At 39.9% G+C, this 21991-nt stretch overlaps 1 protein-coding gene across 5 annotated transcripts in view; it reads right to left on the reverse strand.

Annotated features, from left to right (window-relative positions):
- The window catches only part of LOC116036945 (T-lymphoma invasion and metastasis-inducing protein 1-like), a 59320-nt gene that overhangs the window by 10814 nt on the left and 26515 nt on the right, over positions 1–21991 (reverse strand). Inside the window, exons 9-17 of one of the 5 annotated variants that reach the window (XM_031280610.2) lie at positions 20720–20905; positions 17594–17740; positions 17294–17368; positions 14381–14551; positions 13206–13310; positions 12171–12252; positions 11811–11897; positions 9146–9358; positions 7694–7827 (exon numbers count right to left, since the gene is read on the reverse strand). In XM_031280610.2, the coding sequence (XP_031136470.1) occupies positions 7694–7827; positions 9146–9358; positions 11811–11897; positions 12171–12252; positions 13206–13310; positions 14381–14551; positions 17294–17368; positions 17594–17740; positions 20720–20905 (1200 nt within the window). Of the gene's footprint in view, positions 1–1106; positions 1636–1977; positions 2029–2649; positions 2822–7693; positions 7828–9145; positions 9359–9645; positions 9906–11810; positions 11898–12170; positions 12253–13205; positions 13311–14380; positions 14552–17293; positions 17369–17593; positions 17741–20719; positions 20906–21991 lie in introns of those variants that run through there. The other 4 variants (XM_031280611.2, XM_031280613.2, XM_035991126.1 and 1 more) reach the window with 4 other exon arrangements.

Genomic DNA, 21991 nt, shown 5'->3' on the forward strand with positions numbered 1-21991 from the left:
TCAGTGACTTGAAGGAAACTACAAACTACCACAAAATAAACCAAAAGTATAAATTGCAAGTAAGATAATACAGCCTATCATGTCTAATTAAATCCTTAACGTCCAAGTCATTCACGCTGCAGAATCAAAGAAGATTAGTCCAAAACAAAAATCCATTTCCAGTCCATTTATTGCCATTTCTGGTATAGCGTTGCATGTCTGTGTGTGTTTGGGTGTGTGTGGCTCTGAAAAGATTTTAAGCCACTACACACAAACAGGTATAGCTACCCCCACCTCAAGCTAACCCTATCCCTTCTAACATACTTGATAAAAAGCAAATACCTGTAGGAAACCTTGGGGGTGTCAACAAAAATAATCAGGGGGAGTAAACAACTAAGGTATGTAAAATATTATACCATACAAAATGTAGGTAGGGCATGTCATGCTAACACAACAAATACATGGAAAATATAAATAAAGTACATATAAGCTCAGTAAATGGCTCCTACAACCTCCTTAAAACAGACAAACACAATATGCAAAGAGAAACACTGACCAATGACATTGACAGTCTTGCCGCTCATAAGCAAGGTCTTGCCCTTGACAACCTGAGGATTTAGTGACAGCCAAGTGACAGATGGAGTAGTGACAGAGACAAATAACAGTGGGAGATGGAGACCGAGGATGCATTATTCTTTACCCTCACTACTTATTAAGAGGTGAAGAGAAGAGTGTCTGTGCACAACGTTTGAATCTACGACTTCTTTTTAAAAAGGGGAGCATAAACATAATACAGAAAATGCTGATACACAGTTAGTAATTAGACTGATTTAAAGGATTCAATTCTGGATTAGCATTGCTCAAATATCATTAATTGCATAATGCAATAATGTTTTATGAAAAATAAAAAGGATGATTATAATAAGGTCTGGACACTGCAGGTCATGTAATCAAGATGTGTGATCGGTCACAAGTCTTCCATTAATTGTTATAATGGAAATGTGTTGCCCTGCTGGGAATTGAACCTCTAACCTCGGCACTGCTGGCACCATCACATAATCACTGACGTCGGCAGGATCATATCCACAACACAATCGATCACAGACACACACATACACACGGCTCACCAGCTGTAACATATCATAGATGGATTCGGTCGAGCATCTGGAGTTCCTGCTCCTCCTAAAGGCTGCCATGCTGGCAGGTCAAACAGGGTTCAACGACAAGTCAGATGTCCATTTCCTGTCCTGCTTTTCCAATCCAGGTAGCTTCCGTTCGTCTGTGCCACTCAGTGCCAGAAGGATTCGTTTTTACAGCATCCTTCTCAAAAATGTAAGACGGATACACTGTGCAAGAACGTGTCCAGACAAACTGATCAAAAGAGTAAAGTAAGTACCTGCTATTCAACACTCACTGCTCTGTAAAACACTATTGCTGGTAAAACCATTACAGCTAAACAAATAGGTCAAAACACAGATTGAATAAAACAGATTGCAATAAACAGCACACTCATGCCACCTTATCCTAAAGCATCTTTCCAATCTGTCTCTCTGTCTCAATCTGGACTGCCTCTGCATGCTCCCCTGTCATCTCTCTTCTTCTCCCTCTGTCGTTGCCTATTTCACTTCTGTCCAGGTGCTTGAGAGCAGCAGCAACGGAGAATACAACATTAAATAAGATCAAACATCACATCCTCACGAGAGATGAAAGAAAAGAGAGGAGAAAGGACAGAAGGGGAGGGGAGGAGGCAGTGGGTGGTGAGAGCTAAACAGGAATACAGGAACAGCATGAAAAAACAGGCATATCTCCCTCTCTCTCACATCGCAACACAGATACTTGTCACCACACTTATAACAGCAGCCTTATTAAACTCCCTCTCACGTTTCAAAAAAAAAAAAAAAGAGTTTTCAAAATTCCAGAAGCATCAACTCAAGCAAGCAAGATTACATGATCGAAAGGAACAAAACCTGACACCAATATGAAATAAAAAAAACATACCCAGCAACATATGAAATGCCCTGATGCACTTAACATCTCCTCCTGTTAGTCAAAGCAGCTTATACAAGTATATTCTACAAATGATATACTGTATGATCCAGGTCAGACTGGATCTTCAAGTTATCGTACCATACTGTAATTGCTTCCATCTGAAGCCTGAAAATTCACTTTCCATTGCCACACTTGTCATTCCAATGATGGCTCACCATAGCACACCTGCTGCACACTAGTCTTTCCTGAGAAACAAGAGTTACATAATACTTGCAGGAATAAGAACATTATTTACAGCCCAGAGAAGGGAGCTAAGAAAAGAATGTAAAGGCTGTAATAATATGAGGGGAAAATCAATGATTTTCTTCCCCAAAGCTGGAATAATGGTTGATACATTCCACAAGCATGTGATCACAATCTTAGCTGAAATAGATCTTTGAAAGATCTTTGCTGTGAAAACTTCATGAAAGATACGCAACCTTTTGTCAAATGCAAGGGTGGTTTTAAAGATGTCCATCAAGTCTGATAAAAAAAAAAAAAAGACTCCAAATCAGTAATCAGCAAATGATCATATGTATGCAGACACAGACCAACACAAATGCAATACGCAGCTTAACAAAGAATATATAAAACAATTAGAGACAGGCAGGAAGTAAATAAAGAGAGCTCCGGCAGCAATACCTTTTCTCGAGTCAGTCCAACACATGCATTTCCTCACCCAAAGACATATCTTTATGCCTTTACAAAATGTACTGCATCCCAGATCCGCCCTTCAGAACACAAGTACAGCATGAGAGAGGAGCGTGGAGGCAAGCACAAACCTGCCCTCACACCAGTCAGCTGAACAGTGAGAGCCAGGATAAACAGAGATTACACATATCCACATAACCTGGCAGACAGAAACACATACACGTTTATACACACTTGGTATACTGAATGTAGTGACATGTAGTATTATACACTATGTATAGGTAAATATAAATATAGCAATTGTGATGGCATGTACTCCTACTCAAGAGCAGGCATGTACTTGTCAGGGAACAAAGAGGGGGAGGGGAGGGAGAGTCTTGAAGTTCAGTTTCATCTAAAATCAGGGAAACATGCAAATCCATAAATCCCTGAATGGAATGATGGGATATTCGCCATATGTGTGTGTGTGTGTGTGTGTGTGTGTGTGTGTGTGAGTGTGAGAGAGAGAGAGACTTTAATCATTTAATCTGAAGGGAAAGGATGATTATGTTCCGACATCAGTCTTTATAAATCTATGCATGAACATTTACACTTTAAGGAAGTTGATTTGCGGACTGCAATCTTCCTCCTACAACTCAACCAGTTAAAATAAGAAAATTTCCATGTTTAAATTAGGGCTGTCAAACGATACATTTTTTCTTAATCGCTGAATTTCTATAGTTAATCGCAAGTTTTATCACATGATTAAAATGCTATTTTGCATTTCAGAACTGTTTAAGTACGTATTAACAATGGAAAGCGTTTCTTACCAGTGTATCTTGATTGGGAATCAAATGAATGCAATGAAAGCTGCTTTATGAACTTTACTTAAGATTTGTATTTGTTTATCATTTATTTACTGTAAACAAAAGAAAAATGTGTGAATCTGTCATTATTGTACAACTCAGAACATGCCAACCGTAGTACGTCTCTAAGACCCGAGACTTACGATGCTGACAGGTCTGCAGTTAGTTGCCACCCATTTTGCAAGAGCTATAGTAATTTTTTTGGATGTGGTTTTATCCACAGGTCGGCAACTAGTAGCACTCTCCAAAATAGTGCTTTGCCTGAGCCCGCTAGCATCAACCTGAGTCAGGTTAACTGTACTACTATGCTTAGCTCGTAGGTGGTAATTTCAGCTTGACGTGCTTTGGTGATATTTTTTATTCGGCTTTACACAATGTGGATATGGCTTTCGACTTCTGTGCCGTCCGGGAGTTTTGGAAAATAAAAAGCGCCATTCAGAATTGCGTTGCTGCTGTCTTTCTCCATCATGCCTGCAGCAGCAGGATGTGTTACGAGGAAGTTTGGCAGCTTGATGATAAGTAAAGGTGCGGCAAAGGGTCAAAATAGCAGCCTAGCTAGATTCTAGTCATTTTAGAACAGCTAAGGGGTGTTGTTAGGCACGAGGCAAAGCCGAGTGAAGTGTAAAATAAACTAATAAATGGCGGCATGCGATTAAAAAAAAAAAAATTAACGCGTTATGCTCAGCCCTTAATGCTGACAGCCCTAGTTTAAATTAAACTAAATTATAGATTATTATATATTATACACACAAGAAATGCAATCTATAAATGGCTGAATACTGAAATATTCCAATCAATATTGGTAATTATACTTGATTTTGAAGCAGATCTGTTCTTGGTTGTATGCTCAGTAATGGAAGGCTTCATTGATCAGCACAGTGCTCCACCTAGTGGAAGACTGAGATGACAGCACCAACTAGGACCAAGCTGTATGAGGGCAATGAGAAGAGGCAAGTGAAAGAACGATTTTAAAAGAAATAATTGTAAGGCTAAAAGTTACTGGAAGTTATTTCTGAAGTTAAAGACACTGTATTTAGTAGTCAGTAACTACAATGCACTGCATGCAAGGAGCTATTTAACCTGAATTATACGAGTCATTGAGATTGAAACATTACGAGTCAATCAAAACATCTTGATGAAAACTGCCCCCCCTCCCCCACTAACACACCAAATGATTTGCATTTCCCATGTCAAATACCCCCAAGCCAAACTGATAGAGGTTTTGTAAATTATAACCAGCACTTGTCAGTGAGGCTGACTACACCTTGGAGAACACCAGCAATCACCGTCATCTCTATTATCACCATTATCACAAGCAATCACTGTCTTATACTCCAGTTGGTTTATCATATTGAGGAGGTGGCTCTGTGCTTTGTCTAAAATAATGAACCTCTGCGTTTCCTCAGGCTAGCCAGACACTCATTTATCTCCACTAAATGATGTGAAACACTGTGGAGATTGAAGCAATTAGAATGGGAGGATAATTAAAATTGTCCCACTTTGCCTCTTTTTCCTTAGTCTGCCACCATGTTACCACAGGCGGTGGGTGAAATGGGGTAAGACGCAATCTTCAGCACTTTGGAGGCTTTCCAAAGAGGAGAGTGGAGGAACAAAACCGTAATCAACATGAGCAAAAAAAAGGATAACACAAATTTAAGAACATAAATAAAATTGTTTTGGAAGTTCCCAGGGATTCTGTGGCAAGTTTGAATTGTATTTGTTGACAAGAGGAAGCATCCAAGTGCTTTAGGCTCAGGTCAGGGCCAACAGGCAGCTAAGGGAGCTGTTTGAGTCAACAGCAGCATCATGTTGTTTATGGTAAGAAAGAGCAGCGGGGGGTTAGTGAGGAGGAGGAGGGTAAACAAGGACAGGAAGTCACAAGGAAACTGGAAGGACAGGAGAAAAGAAAAAGCGTTCAAAACAAAGATAATGAGACAGGATGATCAAACAAAGAAAAACACTGAGATGTCATGTCTGACACAGGACATGGTCACATTGTTGCTCTCAATAATGGGGACAAAATATATAAACAAAATATATTATAATACAGCAATCAACTAAACCAAAAGAAGGGTAGAGGAAAAGAAGGATTAAAAAAAGGGAGGCCAAAACAGACTGCAGATGGAAATTAGGAGATAAACCAAACAGCACATGTTAAACTGGAGCAGGAGGTGAGAGACTGAAAGGTGAGAATGAAGATCATTCATTTCCAGAGCTTTGTTAATACTGTTGCACTGTTCTGATGTACTGTTTTGCCCTGTATTGCCTTGCCTGCAGGGCTTTGTTTTTCCTTCTCTATTTATGTGGAACAGAATCTGGTAATAAACCAAAAAGCACATGACTAAGCATTGAACACCAAGCGACAACATTACAGACAGGGGTAATCAAGATCCCTTTCCCAAGCCTTCATTATTGTCTCCAAAGAGACTACACTGTATCACATATGGGATCTAGTGGTATAACAAAAACATATTGTATTCATTTCATGCTAACTGAAGACTTGAAGCCTGTGTTTTACTTAATTTGCATATACAAATGTGCCCTTGTTTAATGGTAATAAGATGCTACAATTAGCTTCCTTGACTGTACAAACATACAGCTACTCTGACGCTGCATAATCTTTTCAACATTAAAATGATTAAACTGCACACTATCAAAAAGGGTGTTCATATAAAAAAGTGTTAATATAAAAATGACATGCTGCATTTTGTTTATTGTTTCACTTGTTAGAATAGATTTAAATGGATTTCTTCTTGCATGTAGAAACACTGAGTTTAAAAAAAGCAAAAAAAAAAACCTTTTAAAATGTTAATTAGGAGCTGTGCAGAGGTTCAAACTCTTTTGTTTAAGTTTAACAAGTTTTGAATTGCTGGATGTTTTCCCCACATTAGTGCTCCAAATGAGACTTAAGCAAGCCTCTAGTCCCTATCCAGCTATCTAGCCATCCTGGCAACCCTATCTGTCGGTATTTCTCTCATCTTCTCATACTTTGCTTCCAACAAATAATGGCACATTGGAGTCACAGAACCAGTACTGGACTGGAGCCGACTCTGACCTCACCCATTAGTTCGCCCTCGAGACTGAAGCTCACTGACACATATCCAAGAGAGAACACAGCGCTGTCCCTTCCCTTTCCTCATCTTTTGTTCATGTCTGAAAAAAAAAAAAAATGTTTCCTGTGGTTACTGGTTATCAGACATTGCCATGGTAATGGAAGTGACAACCGTATCCAAGGGAAACCGGCTGGCACAAGGCGTGTCCCAACAATCACTGATCAGACTAGACATAATCTTAATTAGACAGTGATGCTGTTCACTCACCTGTCTATCTCAATCTCGGTGCTCCAGAGAACACATCTGTTCATGTGCTGAGTCTGACACTATAGCTATTCAACACACCACAAAGTAGTCATGTAATATATTGTCAGCACTGTATAAAAAAGAATCTGTTATTTATGCAAGAATGTGATAAAGATTACAGTATGTTACAGGTGTCAACAAAAATTACAAATGTAGTGCATGAATGAATCATCGAGTCAGGCTTGAATTTCCTAAAAAAGCAACTTAAACCGTTATGAATGTGTGAAATATGGTGCAATGGCTGTGCGTGCATGTCAGACCACTTACACACTTGTGTTTCTCGTCTCAGATCTTTCAGTCCCAAACCAGCCTTTGTGTAAAGGTCACAATTATCACATGAGAAAAAAGCCTCTGAACTTCTTGCCAGCTTTCTGGCTACATGCTACACACACAAAAAGCACCTGACACGGGTGAAGAAATATTTTAGATAAGACCTGCCAGACGGTTTTTATTTAATCATAAACACATGGACTCTCAGTATTTGTTCAAATGTACATCCAGAATGTTTTAGATTGTTGCTCAGTGCTTTTTTTTTTTCCCCCCTGACAGATCTGAGATTTAAAACAGTGAGAAATTAACCACACTGCTGCGGAATCTAAAACAAAAACCAAGTCAACAATGCAGCTAATCAAACACCTGCATTGAGTCACAGGTCACAGGTCACACACACACTTTGTCTTTGCAACACCACATTTGACAGGGTGTGTATGAAACTCCATTCTTTATAAAATTAGACTGTTAATCCCCTGCTCTGTTGCGTGTATGTGTCTGTGCATGTTTGTCTTAATGTGTATAAATATCTAAGTTGTGTCTTTGCATGCCATATCATACCTTCTGTCCAGTCCCCATGCAGGTTTTGTCTTCCTGATAATCTCCGGGACTCTGCAGGGTCAGCCGAGAACCTTCCTCCAAACTCTCATCTGGGCTCTCCACCGTCAACCCCGACACCTCATCCAGGATGTCCTCTACAGACAGAGACAAAGGCCAAAGTCTATATTTATATGCTGTGTGTACCCAAATATCAGGAACTTCTGTCATGCTCAGTTACAGCCCATTTAGTAAAATCCACATCTCATCCTGTGGATTTAATAATCTGCACTTCCTTTAATGGTGTTTAAGATAATATGAGTGTTTGGGGATCCTTGTAGATTCATGCACAGTATACTTGTATTGTAAAGTAACCTGTACTGTAAGTAGGAATCCCTACTCCCTCGAACATAGCTTTCTCCACCTTTACAAATACAATTTAACAGCATCATCCGATTGTTTTAAGTTACGTGATAGTGATGGTATTAAAAACATCCCTTTAACCCTTAGTGTTTCTTATTATGTTATCACTGTTTGGACTTATTATTCCATCTGTATTTATGAGAAATTTCAAATGTATTTCCTCTGTTTTGAAGGGCTCGTGTACACTCGACTGCTCCTAAGCATGATATCATTGATAACCTCCATCTGGTTGCTGAAGTGTTTTTACTCAGTCTGACCCTTTGCGTATGGCATATCCTACACAATGACAGCTCCGCACTGCTTAAGGATTCATATTAATATTCATAGTGCTCTGAGTCCCTGCATAAACAATGCCAGCTTGTCAGCCTGTGCACTGCAAGACCCAATTTATAAAAGGAATACAAACAGTGCCCTTGCACGGATAAAAAGAGCAGGTCAGAGGAAAGATGGTGGCTGCCTGCAGGTTGGTTATCAGACAGCATCCATGCATAATTAGCAGATCGCCCTATTCACCCTTTACTTAAAAAAAGAAAAAAAAAAAAAAAATTGCATTCTCCCTTTTTTCTCTACACAAAGTTGGGGATTTTGAGGATGTGAGGATGTATGATGGTACAAAACAAGAAACATGAATATAAACTAAAAGGACAAAAGAAGCACTGCAATTTTAAATTCCATGATCTAAAAGGGTAGGTTTGTTTTGGTTTTAAAAGATTTCACAGAACACTTTAAGCTATAATTCTAACATGCTGTCAAGCTATAGATATAGAAGACATTAGTATGGATAACCCTGATCTGATTTTAACTGAACAGAAACAAATGTTACATAACAGCATGATGCACCTTAGATTGTGATTGGACCGATTCCTGTGACACCCCTGGCCCTCAAACTGAAGTTATAATTTGGAAACTGAAAAAGAAGCTCACTAAATTTGTCACTAGAGGACACCGTTTGTACACATCATCTAATAAAACATGCCATTGTTCAAAATCCAAATAATGACAACAACTTATCCCATGCATCCACAACTTTGTTTATGCACAGGAATCTTTTACCTTGGCTCTGGGAGAAGATGTCCGTGGCTGGGCCCTGCTCCCCATCGGAGCGCCGGGGTGGAAGGGAGCACAGCACCCGAGGGTCCAGCAGGGGCAGGGTGCTGACGCTTAAGGTCAACGCTTGGTTTAGAAATGCAGCCCTCATATCATCCATTTGGAGGGCAGATGCAGGTTTATCATTTAGCAAGAGAATCTCATCCTCTGCTTTCAAACCTGGTGGAGAATGAAAGGACAAAACAAAGTGAGATAATTAGGCTTTCACAAGTGGCTACTTTATTGCTGAAAACCAGCAATCCAATCCTTTAAAGTGGCTACATTTTGGAGAGAAATACATTGCAACAGAAAAAGCTGACAGTAATATAAAAGCAACACACAGTAAGTGAAAGGATTATCTGTAAATAACACAGCACCATCCAACACAGTAGCTTTTCTGTGGGCCATCAACTCAAGAGTGCTAATGTGTACAAATGATCTACAAAAACAAGACTTTAGTGCCATACTCCTCAACAGCAGCTCTGTGGCTAATCAGACATGTTGGGACTCTAATGTCTTCCAATGCATTAAAAATGCATCCTTCTATGTGAGTTTGCTTGGGGCAAATGCTGATCTAACAAGCATGGATGGCTTTGAGACGGAGAGTGCTGCAATGCTTGTCTATTCCTGTCCTGTCATCAAATGTATCGTCTTTGTGGTAGTATATGAAAAAGAATCCATGGCCTTCATTGGAACACAGCTTCAGTTTGAGGCTTTTTTCTCTTGCCCCTCCCCTTGACCACCTGTGCCCAGCTCTGCTAATTGAGAATTAGCACTCAATCAGCTGACCAATTAGGAGACAACCTCCACCAATAAACCTGATTGGTTGTGACAGCTGTTTAGGAGATCTGACAGCAGTCTTGTCTGCCCTTACTGCAGAATTAAGTAAGACAAAGGGTTTTGGTCCTGTTGACACAGTCACACATCAGCACGTTTGCTTGCTATCCTTTCTTCAGTCTCATTTTATATTGTCTACTGTAATAGAAACAGCAGACATTCTGTGATATGGCTTTTGTAATGCATTGAATGCTACAGACATATGCAGGCACACACAGTTACATATATAGACACACAAGGCACACATTTAGCCCTAAGTTATGACCTAGTTGTCTGGGATGTGAAATGTCAGCTGTAGCAGAGTCTTTAATGGACAGAGTGAGTTAACCCCTCTGGCCATTTACTGCTGAGTGTGTATGTGTGTTTGGCTGTGTATGTGTCAGTGTGTGGGCTTCTGTAGGGGGAGGAGGAGTGGGGATTACAGTAAGAGAGAGAGAAATGACCCTTTGGGGCTCCTTGTCCAGTGATGGCCTGGTTTCTGCGTATACCCTGCAGAAATTGAAGCGTGATTTCTTTCACTCTTCATTCAGTCTCCTCACTCTTAGTAAATGCATTGCACGTACACAGGCTTATCCCAGCGGACACATGGACCTACTAATGTTGTGGCTGACATGCTTTATTCTGTGATTCAGCAAAATATAGTGTAATCTTACAAAAAAATATGCATTGTGTTGTTGGGTGCCACAAGCTTTATCCATCTCTACTCGCCTATAGAGGGGGAGAGTCACTACAGCTGTATCCTTTGTTTGCTGGCAGCCTGCTAAGCTAGCAGCTTTTTAGATTGCTAATGCACTGGAGGACACAATCTCACACTTGAGTAACCTTGGTCTAACCCTGGGGCACAATAGTGGGGCATGGTATTTTCTATATATTAGTGTTGTATCTACAGAGCGGCCGTGTGCTTCTCAAACCCATTAGGTCTCCCTGGCTCTGTTAAAAGATAGGAACTAGTGAATGGGGGTTGATCTCGAGACCCGGCAGTCAGATGCAGACAAAGGAAAGCTGTTTTTCTTCTTTGCTCTCAGGAAGGAGAAGAACGCCACAGATCCATAGCTCCTATGCAATATTTTTATTTTATTTTTTAGGCACATCATGCCCTTTTTCGGAATAAAAACCAGTACTCATGAGTCTGACAAATATAGTGTGTAGGACAGGTGATTCTTTTTTAGACATATTGATGCAAGCTGCTTTCTATTTCGGATTTTCAGGTTCATATCATGTGGGAATACTGATGTTGGAGGCCTTTCTTGACTGTGAATGACCTCTCTACAGACTCCATTTATAAGTTATTGATGATTGCCTTGTGAATCCTGAAAAAGGCAAGATGAGCCAAAATAGAAAAGACTGCATCAGAGTAATTACCCCTCTTTCCTTCTACCTGCGACCCAACACTTTTCTCGACAAGACATTTTTCTTAATCTCTTCTCTACTCCTAAGCCACAAGGCTCTCTCAAACAAACAAACAAAATAGATCCAGCTATGTTGGCTCAGTAGCTGATGCAATACTGTCACACAAAGCTGCACTGATAAGATGTCATGTTGGATCAGGTGTTTCTCAGGTCAGGTGTATGGGTGTTGAGTGCGCAATGTCAGCTCAAGAGAGAAATATTCAGCCAGCTTCCACATACCCTTTACATAACCCCTGTTGTTACTGCACTCATATTCAACTATGGTAATTGTCCTGGATCTTTTGTTTTGTTTTGTCTTTAATCCCTGAATATCAACTCTCAGGACACTGAAAGAACAGTACACTCCACACTTCATGTTTGCTTGTTAATAAAAAAGAAATATACACCTTTAGCTGAGGCCAGTCCCTCTGCTTTCACTTCAGTAATATGGAGCTGCTGCATTCCATCCTCATCTATAACCGCCACAGAAAAACCTATAGACATAGATAATAAGACACAGAATGGGATTCAGTCACTAATTCTTTTAGTCCTCCAACATATCTCAATTCGACAGCGTGCACTGCTGCCTTAAAAGTACTGGGGGATTAGATTAAGACAAAATACACTCACACTGGGCCATCCCCCTTTAGTCATTTGAAGAAAGCATGACTCAATGAAGTATATTAGGAAATCAAATCAATTTGATACAGAATTAAGAGAATGACAGGAAAGGGTTCAAAAAGGGGTATTGTCAAAGACAAGTATACCATATCCAATGGTGCAGGACTCGGCTTTGTCAAACCGGATCACCTTGGTAGCTTTGGGGCAAACCTCAATCTCTTTGTAGAGCTGCAAACACAAGAAAATGCTATTTAATTGGCAAGTAATTGAAGGATAGCATTGTTGTTGGATGGAGAAGGTCAACGTCATGCTATTGCTCTTAATAAAGAATGGATTTATTCATGTATTATTCACTCTCCTTAACAGAGCAACCGCATGTGAAGGTTGTGGGGTTAAAATCCAGGTCAAGTCTGAAAAGTGAGTGGGTTCTCATACAAGGGCTTGACCTCACAGCGGACGAGAGCATAGACACAGCTGTGTGTATGAAGCAACAGAAGGGGACAGAAGTCTGCTGTGTAATGTGCTTTACTGTGGAGAAATAATAATGTAATATCATAGACTAAGGATAAAAGAGGGTGAAATGAGTCACTGATCAAAGAAGGGAGATAAAGGACCTCTTGAGGAAAAAGAGTGAGTTATACAATGACTTTGCTTTGAGAGAGAGTTCAGTGTATCACCTACAAAGCACTGTCACATAGAGAATTCATTTTGGTGTTTACAGCGGCTGAATAATGTGGAGGTGGTCTTTTTCAATGAGAGTGATTGTTTATATGAATAGCAGTGCCCATAATACACTCGGAATGCTATTTTGCATAATTTTTAGCATATGCAATGGTGCTTCTTTTGCATCCTGGGAATTTTGTATGCATTGCAAATTAAATCTATCCAAGTCATAAAACATGCACAAGCTTGCATTCAGATCTGCCTGGAATGAAACAAAAAGTATTAGCCATAAGGTGAAGACCACAAAATCCAAATGGGACATTGTGTCTCTGCTGAAACTGTAATGCAAAACAAATACAAACTGAAACTTTCGATTACGCATACAGTGACATCATTCTAAATTATAATTCTTAATCTTTCATTACTGTATATGATATGGGTGTGTCATGAAAATATTGTAGTTTCACTCTTTGACATCACAGGTTATTATGACTATGCTTCAGTGTGCGTTTCCTCACCAAATCAGAGATGTCCTCTTCAAGTTTGGGAACATAGAAGAGCATTTGGTTGTCAATCCACATCTTCAAACGCAGGTAGTGGCCAGAGGGGTCTATTTTATGGGTCTGGATGCAACAAGACAGGAGGGCAATGAAGAAAAATACAAGTTTACTGTTAGTGGAGGAAACTAAGGAATAATAAAAAATTATAAGCAAGCATTCTTCTTTTCAAAATAAGACATAATCACTCTAATTATTTGTGGTTTATTCTTCCTGCGATTTAAAGTCAAGTCTTCTCATGTAACACATCCCCTTACACAGGACACAAACATATATATATATATATATATATATATCCAATCATGTATATAATTCACAACGTATATATATGCATGCATGTAACACACAGGGCCATGAATTAGATGCTCCAGTTCCTTGTGACATGTTTATAGCATGTATGCACACAAACACCCAGATACACATCAATGCTTTACACGTGTTTCAACAGACCCGTATGTGGAACGTATACGTACAGTATCATTAGGCATCATTATTCTAGTTTGTCTCTGGCTGAGACCAATTAAGGAGAAGAGGAGATGGAGTGCAAGTAAACTGACAAGACTGTGTGAAACCGTAATATGCAGTGCAAATTGCAAGAAAAGATCTGTGACACTGTCAGTCTAAGTGCACAGGTGACAGTGTTCACTTTTTGGCCTCCCTAGAAGTACAAGAGACAGTCTCACATCTCAGCTACTCTCAGATTTATATTCAGATTTACATTCAAGAAGACAAGAAGAATTTATAAGTTGACTTTTACATTTGCCTATCTTTAGCTGTCAACAGACTGTAACATTGTAAAATGTTATTATCCATATGTAACCACTTATTGTATTCTAAATTCCCATTGACAAAGCTGTGTGCAGTTTTATGAGACTCATTCCTCAAGATTGCATGTTTGACAAACCTGTTAAAATGAATTATCTGCATGCTTAACAGCTATCGACTGTTAGCAGTTTTGTTGGAGTATTTATGTGTGAGTGCAGGCTGACGTGCAACAAAGCAATGAGCTACTAAAGCAAAAATCACCTGTCACTCCAAATGGTTGCATAACGTTTGGTCTGTAATTATCACCCTTATACACAATTTAATGTACAGGTGCACTTCAACATTTGCACTGCTAACCAGTAATGGCCCACCTTGCAGATGGTGCTAAGGACTTCCAGCGCTGTCTCACCGGGCTGTATGATGGCCAGGACAGGCTGATTGTTTGGCAGACACACCCAGGAGGGAGTCAGGTAATCAGGAACCCAAATGTCACTGTCTACATTTTGCTGAGGAAGACTTTTCACTGAGCCCTCTCTCTCCTTCTGAAAATGCAACACACACACACACACACACACACACACACACACACACACACACACACACACACACACACACACACACAGTTAATGCATCTTTGAGTAGCCTCTGTGCTCAGTGAAAACAGAAGGCAACCCATAATAAATTCAATGGTATCATGAAAACCTTTCATTTGTTCTAGTTCAGGTTCTGCTGAGTGAAGAATGAGAAAAACATATTATATTATCCATAATTGCAATTGCTAAAATAATGTAATAATTCATTATTATTCCCCCAACAAACAGATTTGCTTACATTGATTAGACTAATATAATGGAAACTGGCGGTGGCCTGAAAGCAGCAAGAGATCTAATTACAAAATCTAATTCATTTGTGATGATAAGAGCCTCTTGATGCAATTGTCTCCCTGCGTGGGTATGTGTTACATATGTGTGTGCATTCTGTTCAAAGCATAGTCCGTAACCTTTAAGCCCATCAGTCTGACCTCTGACAGTGTGGCAGCCATGTCAGCCTCTCTCCTCTGATTCTGTCCTGCTTGTGTCTTCTATTCGACCTCACACTGTCTGTCACTGATACTTTATCTCCTCCTATCAAGTAACAGCATCCACAAACTCGTTTATTCTTTCATTCCTCTCATTGCCCCTCACACTAATGATTGACTCTCCTTCTGGTGGCCCTTCCCCTCTATCTGCACATCACTGCATCATCTCCCTCCTGCCCATCTTTCATTCACACCATACAATCTGCTGACTGTTAACAATATGGCCCGGTGGCAAACTATATGCAAAAGCACATTTTTGTATGCACAAACAAACACACATTCAAATGTTCGCTTGCACAAACAAAATACAGACACACACACACACACACACACACACACACACACACACACATTTTCTCAGACAGACAACAGACCGGGGGGCCCATAACTAGTACCTCCCCCAACTCCCTGAACTCCCCAGCCCTGCTCGGCACCATCTGGCTCTCCTCCTGGCCCATGTAGGATGCCACTGCTGGGGGGTTGGGGTCCTAGGCAGCACACTAAACTCTCTTTCTCTCTCACATTCCCTTTTTTCTCCATCAGTGGGATTCCTCAGAACAAACAGATAATTGGGACAAGTCCATCAGATGTGAACATTTGGAACTAGCTACAGAAATCTTCCTGGAGATACTCATTTCTACTGATGCAGCATTTCCAGCACTATGTACAACCAACTAAAGCATGTTACTTCTATGCATTTCTTCACTGTCATCCCATACCCTGCCAGCTGAAGCTGGGCGTAGGTGGAAGGAAATCAATCTCCTATGGTGCCACTGGGGGCCTTCACGGTCAGAGTGGGTAAGTGCTGCAGAGTTTTCTTCCATCTACTGAGTTCAGACAGAGGCCCGTCTTCCCTCCCCCTCCCTCATCTCTGCTGCATTCTACCAGTTCTCATAAAATATGGAGCTGGCTTGCTTGTCCTTGCACAACCCATGGGTAATTGGACTTTTTTTCTTACAGTTCACATACATTTAACCATTTACCCGCCTGTGATATGGTACTCCTGGAAACCTACAATTATATGGTAGCCTTGGATAATCTATTTTTCTCTTTGACAATATTATTAATTATTTTCAATTGTCTGTAAATTGTGGTCAATATGACAGATACACAACAGCACAGATGGTGTGAAACTGCCAGGTCCTTTGGTAGCAAATGTCTGCATAATTTGTTGAAACATCAGAAAGCTAATGATCTGAACATATCAGATCAAATTTGTCTCAGAGGAATTAGCAGACAGAAATATCCCGCCAGCTGATAGCCAATGATGCTGATAGAGTTGGAATTGCCTGGAGCATATGAAAAGAATCTGTCAACACTGATTTGAAAACAGTGTTTGACATGCAAAAAGATGGTAAAGAATAAGAATGGCATTATTTATGGCTATAGTGGTCAGTAGTAAGAAAAAACCTTAGTAACAAGTCCAGCACAGTCTGATAAAGTAAATCATTTGTTGAGTGGTGCAGGAGGAGGCACAGCTGGAGAAGATGAAACGGGTTGTTTATCTACCACAAATAAACTCAAGAATTATCTGATAACACTGAGGAAAGACGAGCTCTGCAGCTTTTAAAGTTTTATAGTCTACAAATTTCTCCCTAAACTCTTCAGCTAGGAGAGAAGTGGATGTCTGAAAACATTAAAGTGCTTGAAAATGACCTCAAAAAAATGCTCACTGATGCAGAAGGGTGCAGGGATTTTGTGCTTCCCCCAGATAACCCAACAAATGAAGAGCCAGAGCACCAAAGGATCTCAGTAAAGTGAATGGAGGTAGAAAATCTAGCGATGTTGCTGGCCTCAGGGTCTTAAGAAGCCTGTACCCATTATACAAGAACAAAGGTTCATCAGATGCCCCAGTGACTTTTATGTCGGTTTTTGCGAAAGGCAAACAATGACAAGGAATTAGCCTACAGCTACATGAGAGCTGTTTCTCTGTAGTGAATGTCAAACTAGGAAAGGGGGGAGGAACTTAGTGTTTAGCCTTCGGAAGAGTATTACTGTATAGACATGAACAGTTACCACAATGGAAATGGACAAAGTTTGGGCCTACTTGCAATCAACTCTTACCTCTAATTTTCAACAGTAAACCTTTTCCAAATTTTAGTTCATCTTGGTCAACATTAAAACAGGACATATATAAAATAACACACATCTAAAATGGCAAGAGAGATGCAATTCTTTTGACTAGTAAACATGGCTGAACTCTTACAGATTTCTCACTGGCAGAGTCTTCAAACATGCGCTCCAATGGCTTTTTCACTGGCTCCATCCCATCAACAAACACCTGCAAACACACAGAGAACAGTATATTGCAACTGCATTCAAATATATCACATTCACAACAGTAATTACATGTACAACTCTACAAGAAGGCACTCTCAACATCTCAACAACACTGAACATTTATCCAATTTATCTGCATTATGTTTATGTTTATTACCATCTTACAGTTTTACCATTTCAAATACCCAATCAAAAGCTTGTAGTATAGATGTGTCACTATGGAAACCTGGTTGATTGAAGGATGTCCCTTGGACTTCCTCTTTGAGGTGGTGTCCAGACCCCAGAGGGAGGAGAAACGGCTACGACGTTTACTGAAGGTACGAGGCATGGCCTGGTTCCGCTTCCTGATGCTGCTTTCTGTACGGGCTGACACCTGTGACGGTGATAATTACAGAAAACATGAATGCAATGGAATTTGAATCTTAATTATAGAGTTGTATGACAGTCTATCCAAATTGTTATTTTAACAATGTTATTTTACATTGAAAGACATAAAGGTTTTACTTGGACTTGTATGTATCTCCTTTGTAGATAAAGATTAAATTGTATACAGTTACAATAATCCACTTACAATCCACGTATCCATATCTGTAACTAAGCTTTACTTATCTTACATCTAAATGACCTGCTATCTACAAAAGCGTTTATAGTCTAGCATGGCATTGCCTACACGGCTTGTCAAATCCAGTATCTATTAAGCATTTGAGAGACAAGAATGCAATGCACAAAATGTTTTGCGTGGAGTATATGTATATGTGGTATATGTCATTTCTGAAGTACTTTAAAATAACTCAGATTCACAGTTTGTGAAATATTCAGGAAAACATTTCTCATAACTGAACAATTGTATATATATATGACGAGGATATTTGATACTAATCTCCTTCTTATGCTTTGGTTTTATTGAGGTGTTGAGCTGCTGTTTAAATGAACGGACTAAGAAAAAATACTGGGGGACTACGTATGTATACTGTACACTGACAGCAGTGGTTGTCTGTGTTTATTCTATGAGTCACTTCTTTCATTCATTCATACATATACATACATACACAGGCATGTAAACACACCAACATATAAAACACACATTTTTAGCTGTACAGTATATACTAATGGTACATACTGAACACACTCAACCTCGCATCTCCTTCAGTGACCCACTACACATTCAAAGAGAAACCATTCTTGGCATTTCTGGGTTAATTCACATTGAACTACTGGGCTATGAGCAGGTCTTATTCCCATGTATGTATGTATGTATGTACTGTATGTGCACATACAGTACTTGTGTGGTTGTGTGCTTATTGGTCTCCTCACCAGTCACTGCTCAGGAGACACACACACACTTCAAACATAATAGGTCAAACTGTCTTCAAGACTCTTCTTATGTAAGCTGCATGCAAGAGTCCTTTTTATGGCCTATTTTATTACTTTGTCCCGGTTGGCTACAGATAATAACCACTCCGATGAGTAAAAGGAATTACTGAAGAACGTAAAAAAATATATATTTAGTTGTTCCTTTTGTGACTGTGGAAAAACAGCCAAGAGTTAAAGGCATTATGAATTGATTCATTTAAATGTTAAATTAAATACCAAGTTCTATTCTTTATTTTGTTAATGTATTTCATTTTCATTTAGTTTATATAATAAAGTATATAGTGCCCATTTATAGCAGTATTTGACTAATGCAAAAATGACATTTTAAATCTGGAAAAAGAGATGTGATAATGAACTTAGAGGAAAAGAAGATGGAGAAAAACTGAGATGGTGTAAGAGAAGAGGAAAGGGTGAAGAAAATAAGGCGGATATAAAGGAGAGACAGAGAGAGCGAGACAAAGGAAGTGAGGGTGTAGGCAGTAAAAGGAAAAGGGGGTCAACAGAGCAGAGTGTTAAGTCTGTTAGTGGGAAAGTGCCTCAGGGATGGCAGCTTACTAACAGAGTTGTATTGATCCACCAGTGTGTGTGTGCGTGTGTGTGTGTGTGTGTGTGTGTGTGTGTGTGTGTGTGTGTGTGTGTGTGTGTGTGTGTGTGTGTGTGTGTGTGTTTGGTTCATCTGATGGCCTGACTGTATGACATTGGCCTATAGAGATATCGCTTCCACCTCTTTCTCTCTGCTCTGCTTTGTTCCCTGAATGATATTTGGCAGATCGCACGGGCGCACATATAGATCACGCCATCTATGGTGGCGTTCCATTCTGTACATTCTTGGAGTGCTCAAGGTGACAACGAGAGCACGGTTCAGAGCTCTGAGCTAATGACTTGGCTTTTAGCCACAGCTAAAGCAGTAAACAGGACAGTTTATGAAGAGAATGATCTGAATGTGTAAGGTGAAGACAGTTTGTGCAGGTATGTAAATGCAAGCATGCATCTAGCTTCCTTACAGGGAACACAATATCCATGAAAGAATAAAAAAGTGCAATACTTTTGGTGCAATTGGTTCTCATTTTCTTAAAAGGCTAGTTTAGATTCGGGTTAAATATGAGTTTTAAGTTGAAATTTGAATTAATGACATATCGTTGATTTTATTTCCTCTGTCGGGAGTCACAGCTGAGAACAGCATTTATGAGAGTAAACTGATTTTCCCACAGAGTAAATTAAAAAAATATATTTTACTACACACTGTTAGGGTCAAATACAACAGAAATAATTCAGCGGTGAGGCAGAGACTCAATAGAGGCCAATTATGTCACCATTGCAGTGAGCTTTACTGTGGATTGCTGAGGGCTTCAACATTTCTTCAGGGCTGGCCCAATGTAACAACCAATGCCAATATGAACAAAAAGTCAATTAATTACTTAAAATGTTAAGTTAAGTGTATTGACTTTTGCAACAGTTGGGCAGTTTATTGAGGTGTGGACTAGCTCCACTTGGAAGCACTAAGAATCTCTAAACTGTTAGACTTCCTAAAAAAGTCACTAATATAGTCAGCTAGTGAGCAAAGCTAATATAGGGATGTTCATCATTTAGCCTTCCCTTTTCTGCTTGCTCCTAATTAACCATGGTTAAGTTGTAGTCTGTTTTAACCTAAGGCTACATGCAATGTCTATTAGTTTGCGGATTTGTTACAAAAATGAAATTTTATTGGGCGTATGTGACAAGATGCTCACTCTAACAGCCAGATAAACCCACTACAAGCTGGGCTCGTTTTAAGGGGCAGCAGTTTGGAGCCTCTCACGCAATGCTTACTAGGACATGTCGAGACATGTGGGACAGAATTTGAGTTTTGCATTAAGGAGCCCTGATTAGGCTTTAAGAGTCAAATTACAGCAAGTGAGGAAAACAGTAAGAATGAATAGCCCCACACGAGTACAAAAAAACGTGTGTGCATGAATGTGAGTGGATGGATTTTTCATACCAGTGCATGGAAGGAAGAGACAGAGAAGATGCCCAGTCGTCCCATGGCCAGCTTGGTGGGACGCGAGGCGAAGCCCAGTAGGCGTTTGGGGTTGGGGGGTTCGCCGCCCTGCAGACTGGCCAGGTAGCACCGACAGCGGAACAGATCCATGTGAAACCGCTCCAAGTTCTGCTCCCACAGGAAGATCTAACAAAGGGAAAGATGAGTAAAAAGTTGAAGGGATGGATTTGTGATTATGCAAGATTAGCTAACTTTGTTGATTAGATACAGATTTATCTATGGAACTGCTCCAGATTTGGCCACTGATATATATATATATATAGAATATCACCCTTTGTTAGATGGTTATTTGGTCATTTCAAGGAGGAGTGAGATGTGGTAGTGCTGAAACCCCTGTGGAGAGGTATTACTCACCAACACAACCCCCACCAGTCGCCGACCTGCTGTGCTATGTGCAATGTATCACAGGGTGGGCCGTGGGAGGTGGAACACAGACACACACACACACACACACACACACACACACACACACTCACATACACATACACACACACACACACACACACACACACACACACACACACACACACACACACACACACACACACACACACACTCGCAATGAAACACAATCTAGATGTAATTTGCACTGGTTCCTGCCTTCCATTATTTGTTCAAGGACTTAACACAACTGCTCTTTGAGTCTTTAATTCAAGATCACAGGCTTGTCTATTTATGTAAACTCATTGTGTAGATTAATGTGGTTCCAGATACCAATCTTGAAACAGTCAGACAGACAAAAATCAGGTTAAGGCTTTTTCACTTCCTAGATCCCACAATTTTGGTTAATGTTCCTTTATAGTAGGCAATCAAAATCCCAGTGTTTTCTCAGAAATGGGATGTGTTGTGCATGGTTTAGGTTAACCACTTCCTGATGCTTTTTATGTAATATTATTTTCCTTTATTGACTATCACCAAAATGCCACACACATACACAGACAGAGAGGCTTGCTCCCGCAAGGAGCCCTATTGTTTGAGGGCACATTCTTAAACTCTCTTGCAATGTTTACATGCAATGCTGCTTTAACATTCAGCAGCAAATCAAGACATGCATGGAGTAAGAATAAAGCAACACACGCAATGTTCCACTGAAAGTGAAAAGATGTGATTCTAGAATAGCCTTGAAATTCCAGCTGTGACTTGTTTCAAAACAGCTATTGAAGATGGAAGAATTAGCAAGAGACTGTAATGAATATTCTGCATTCTGCTGCA

This window comes from Sander lucioperca, chromosome 13, assembly GCF_008315115.2.
Source record: "Sander lucioperca isolate FBNREF2018 chromosome 13, SLUC_FBN_1.2, whole genome shotgun sequence".
Taxonomy (NCBI): Eukaryota; Metazoa; Chordata; class Actinopteri; order Perciformes; family Percidae; genus Sander; species Sander lucioperca.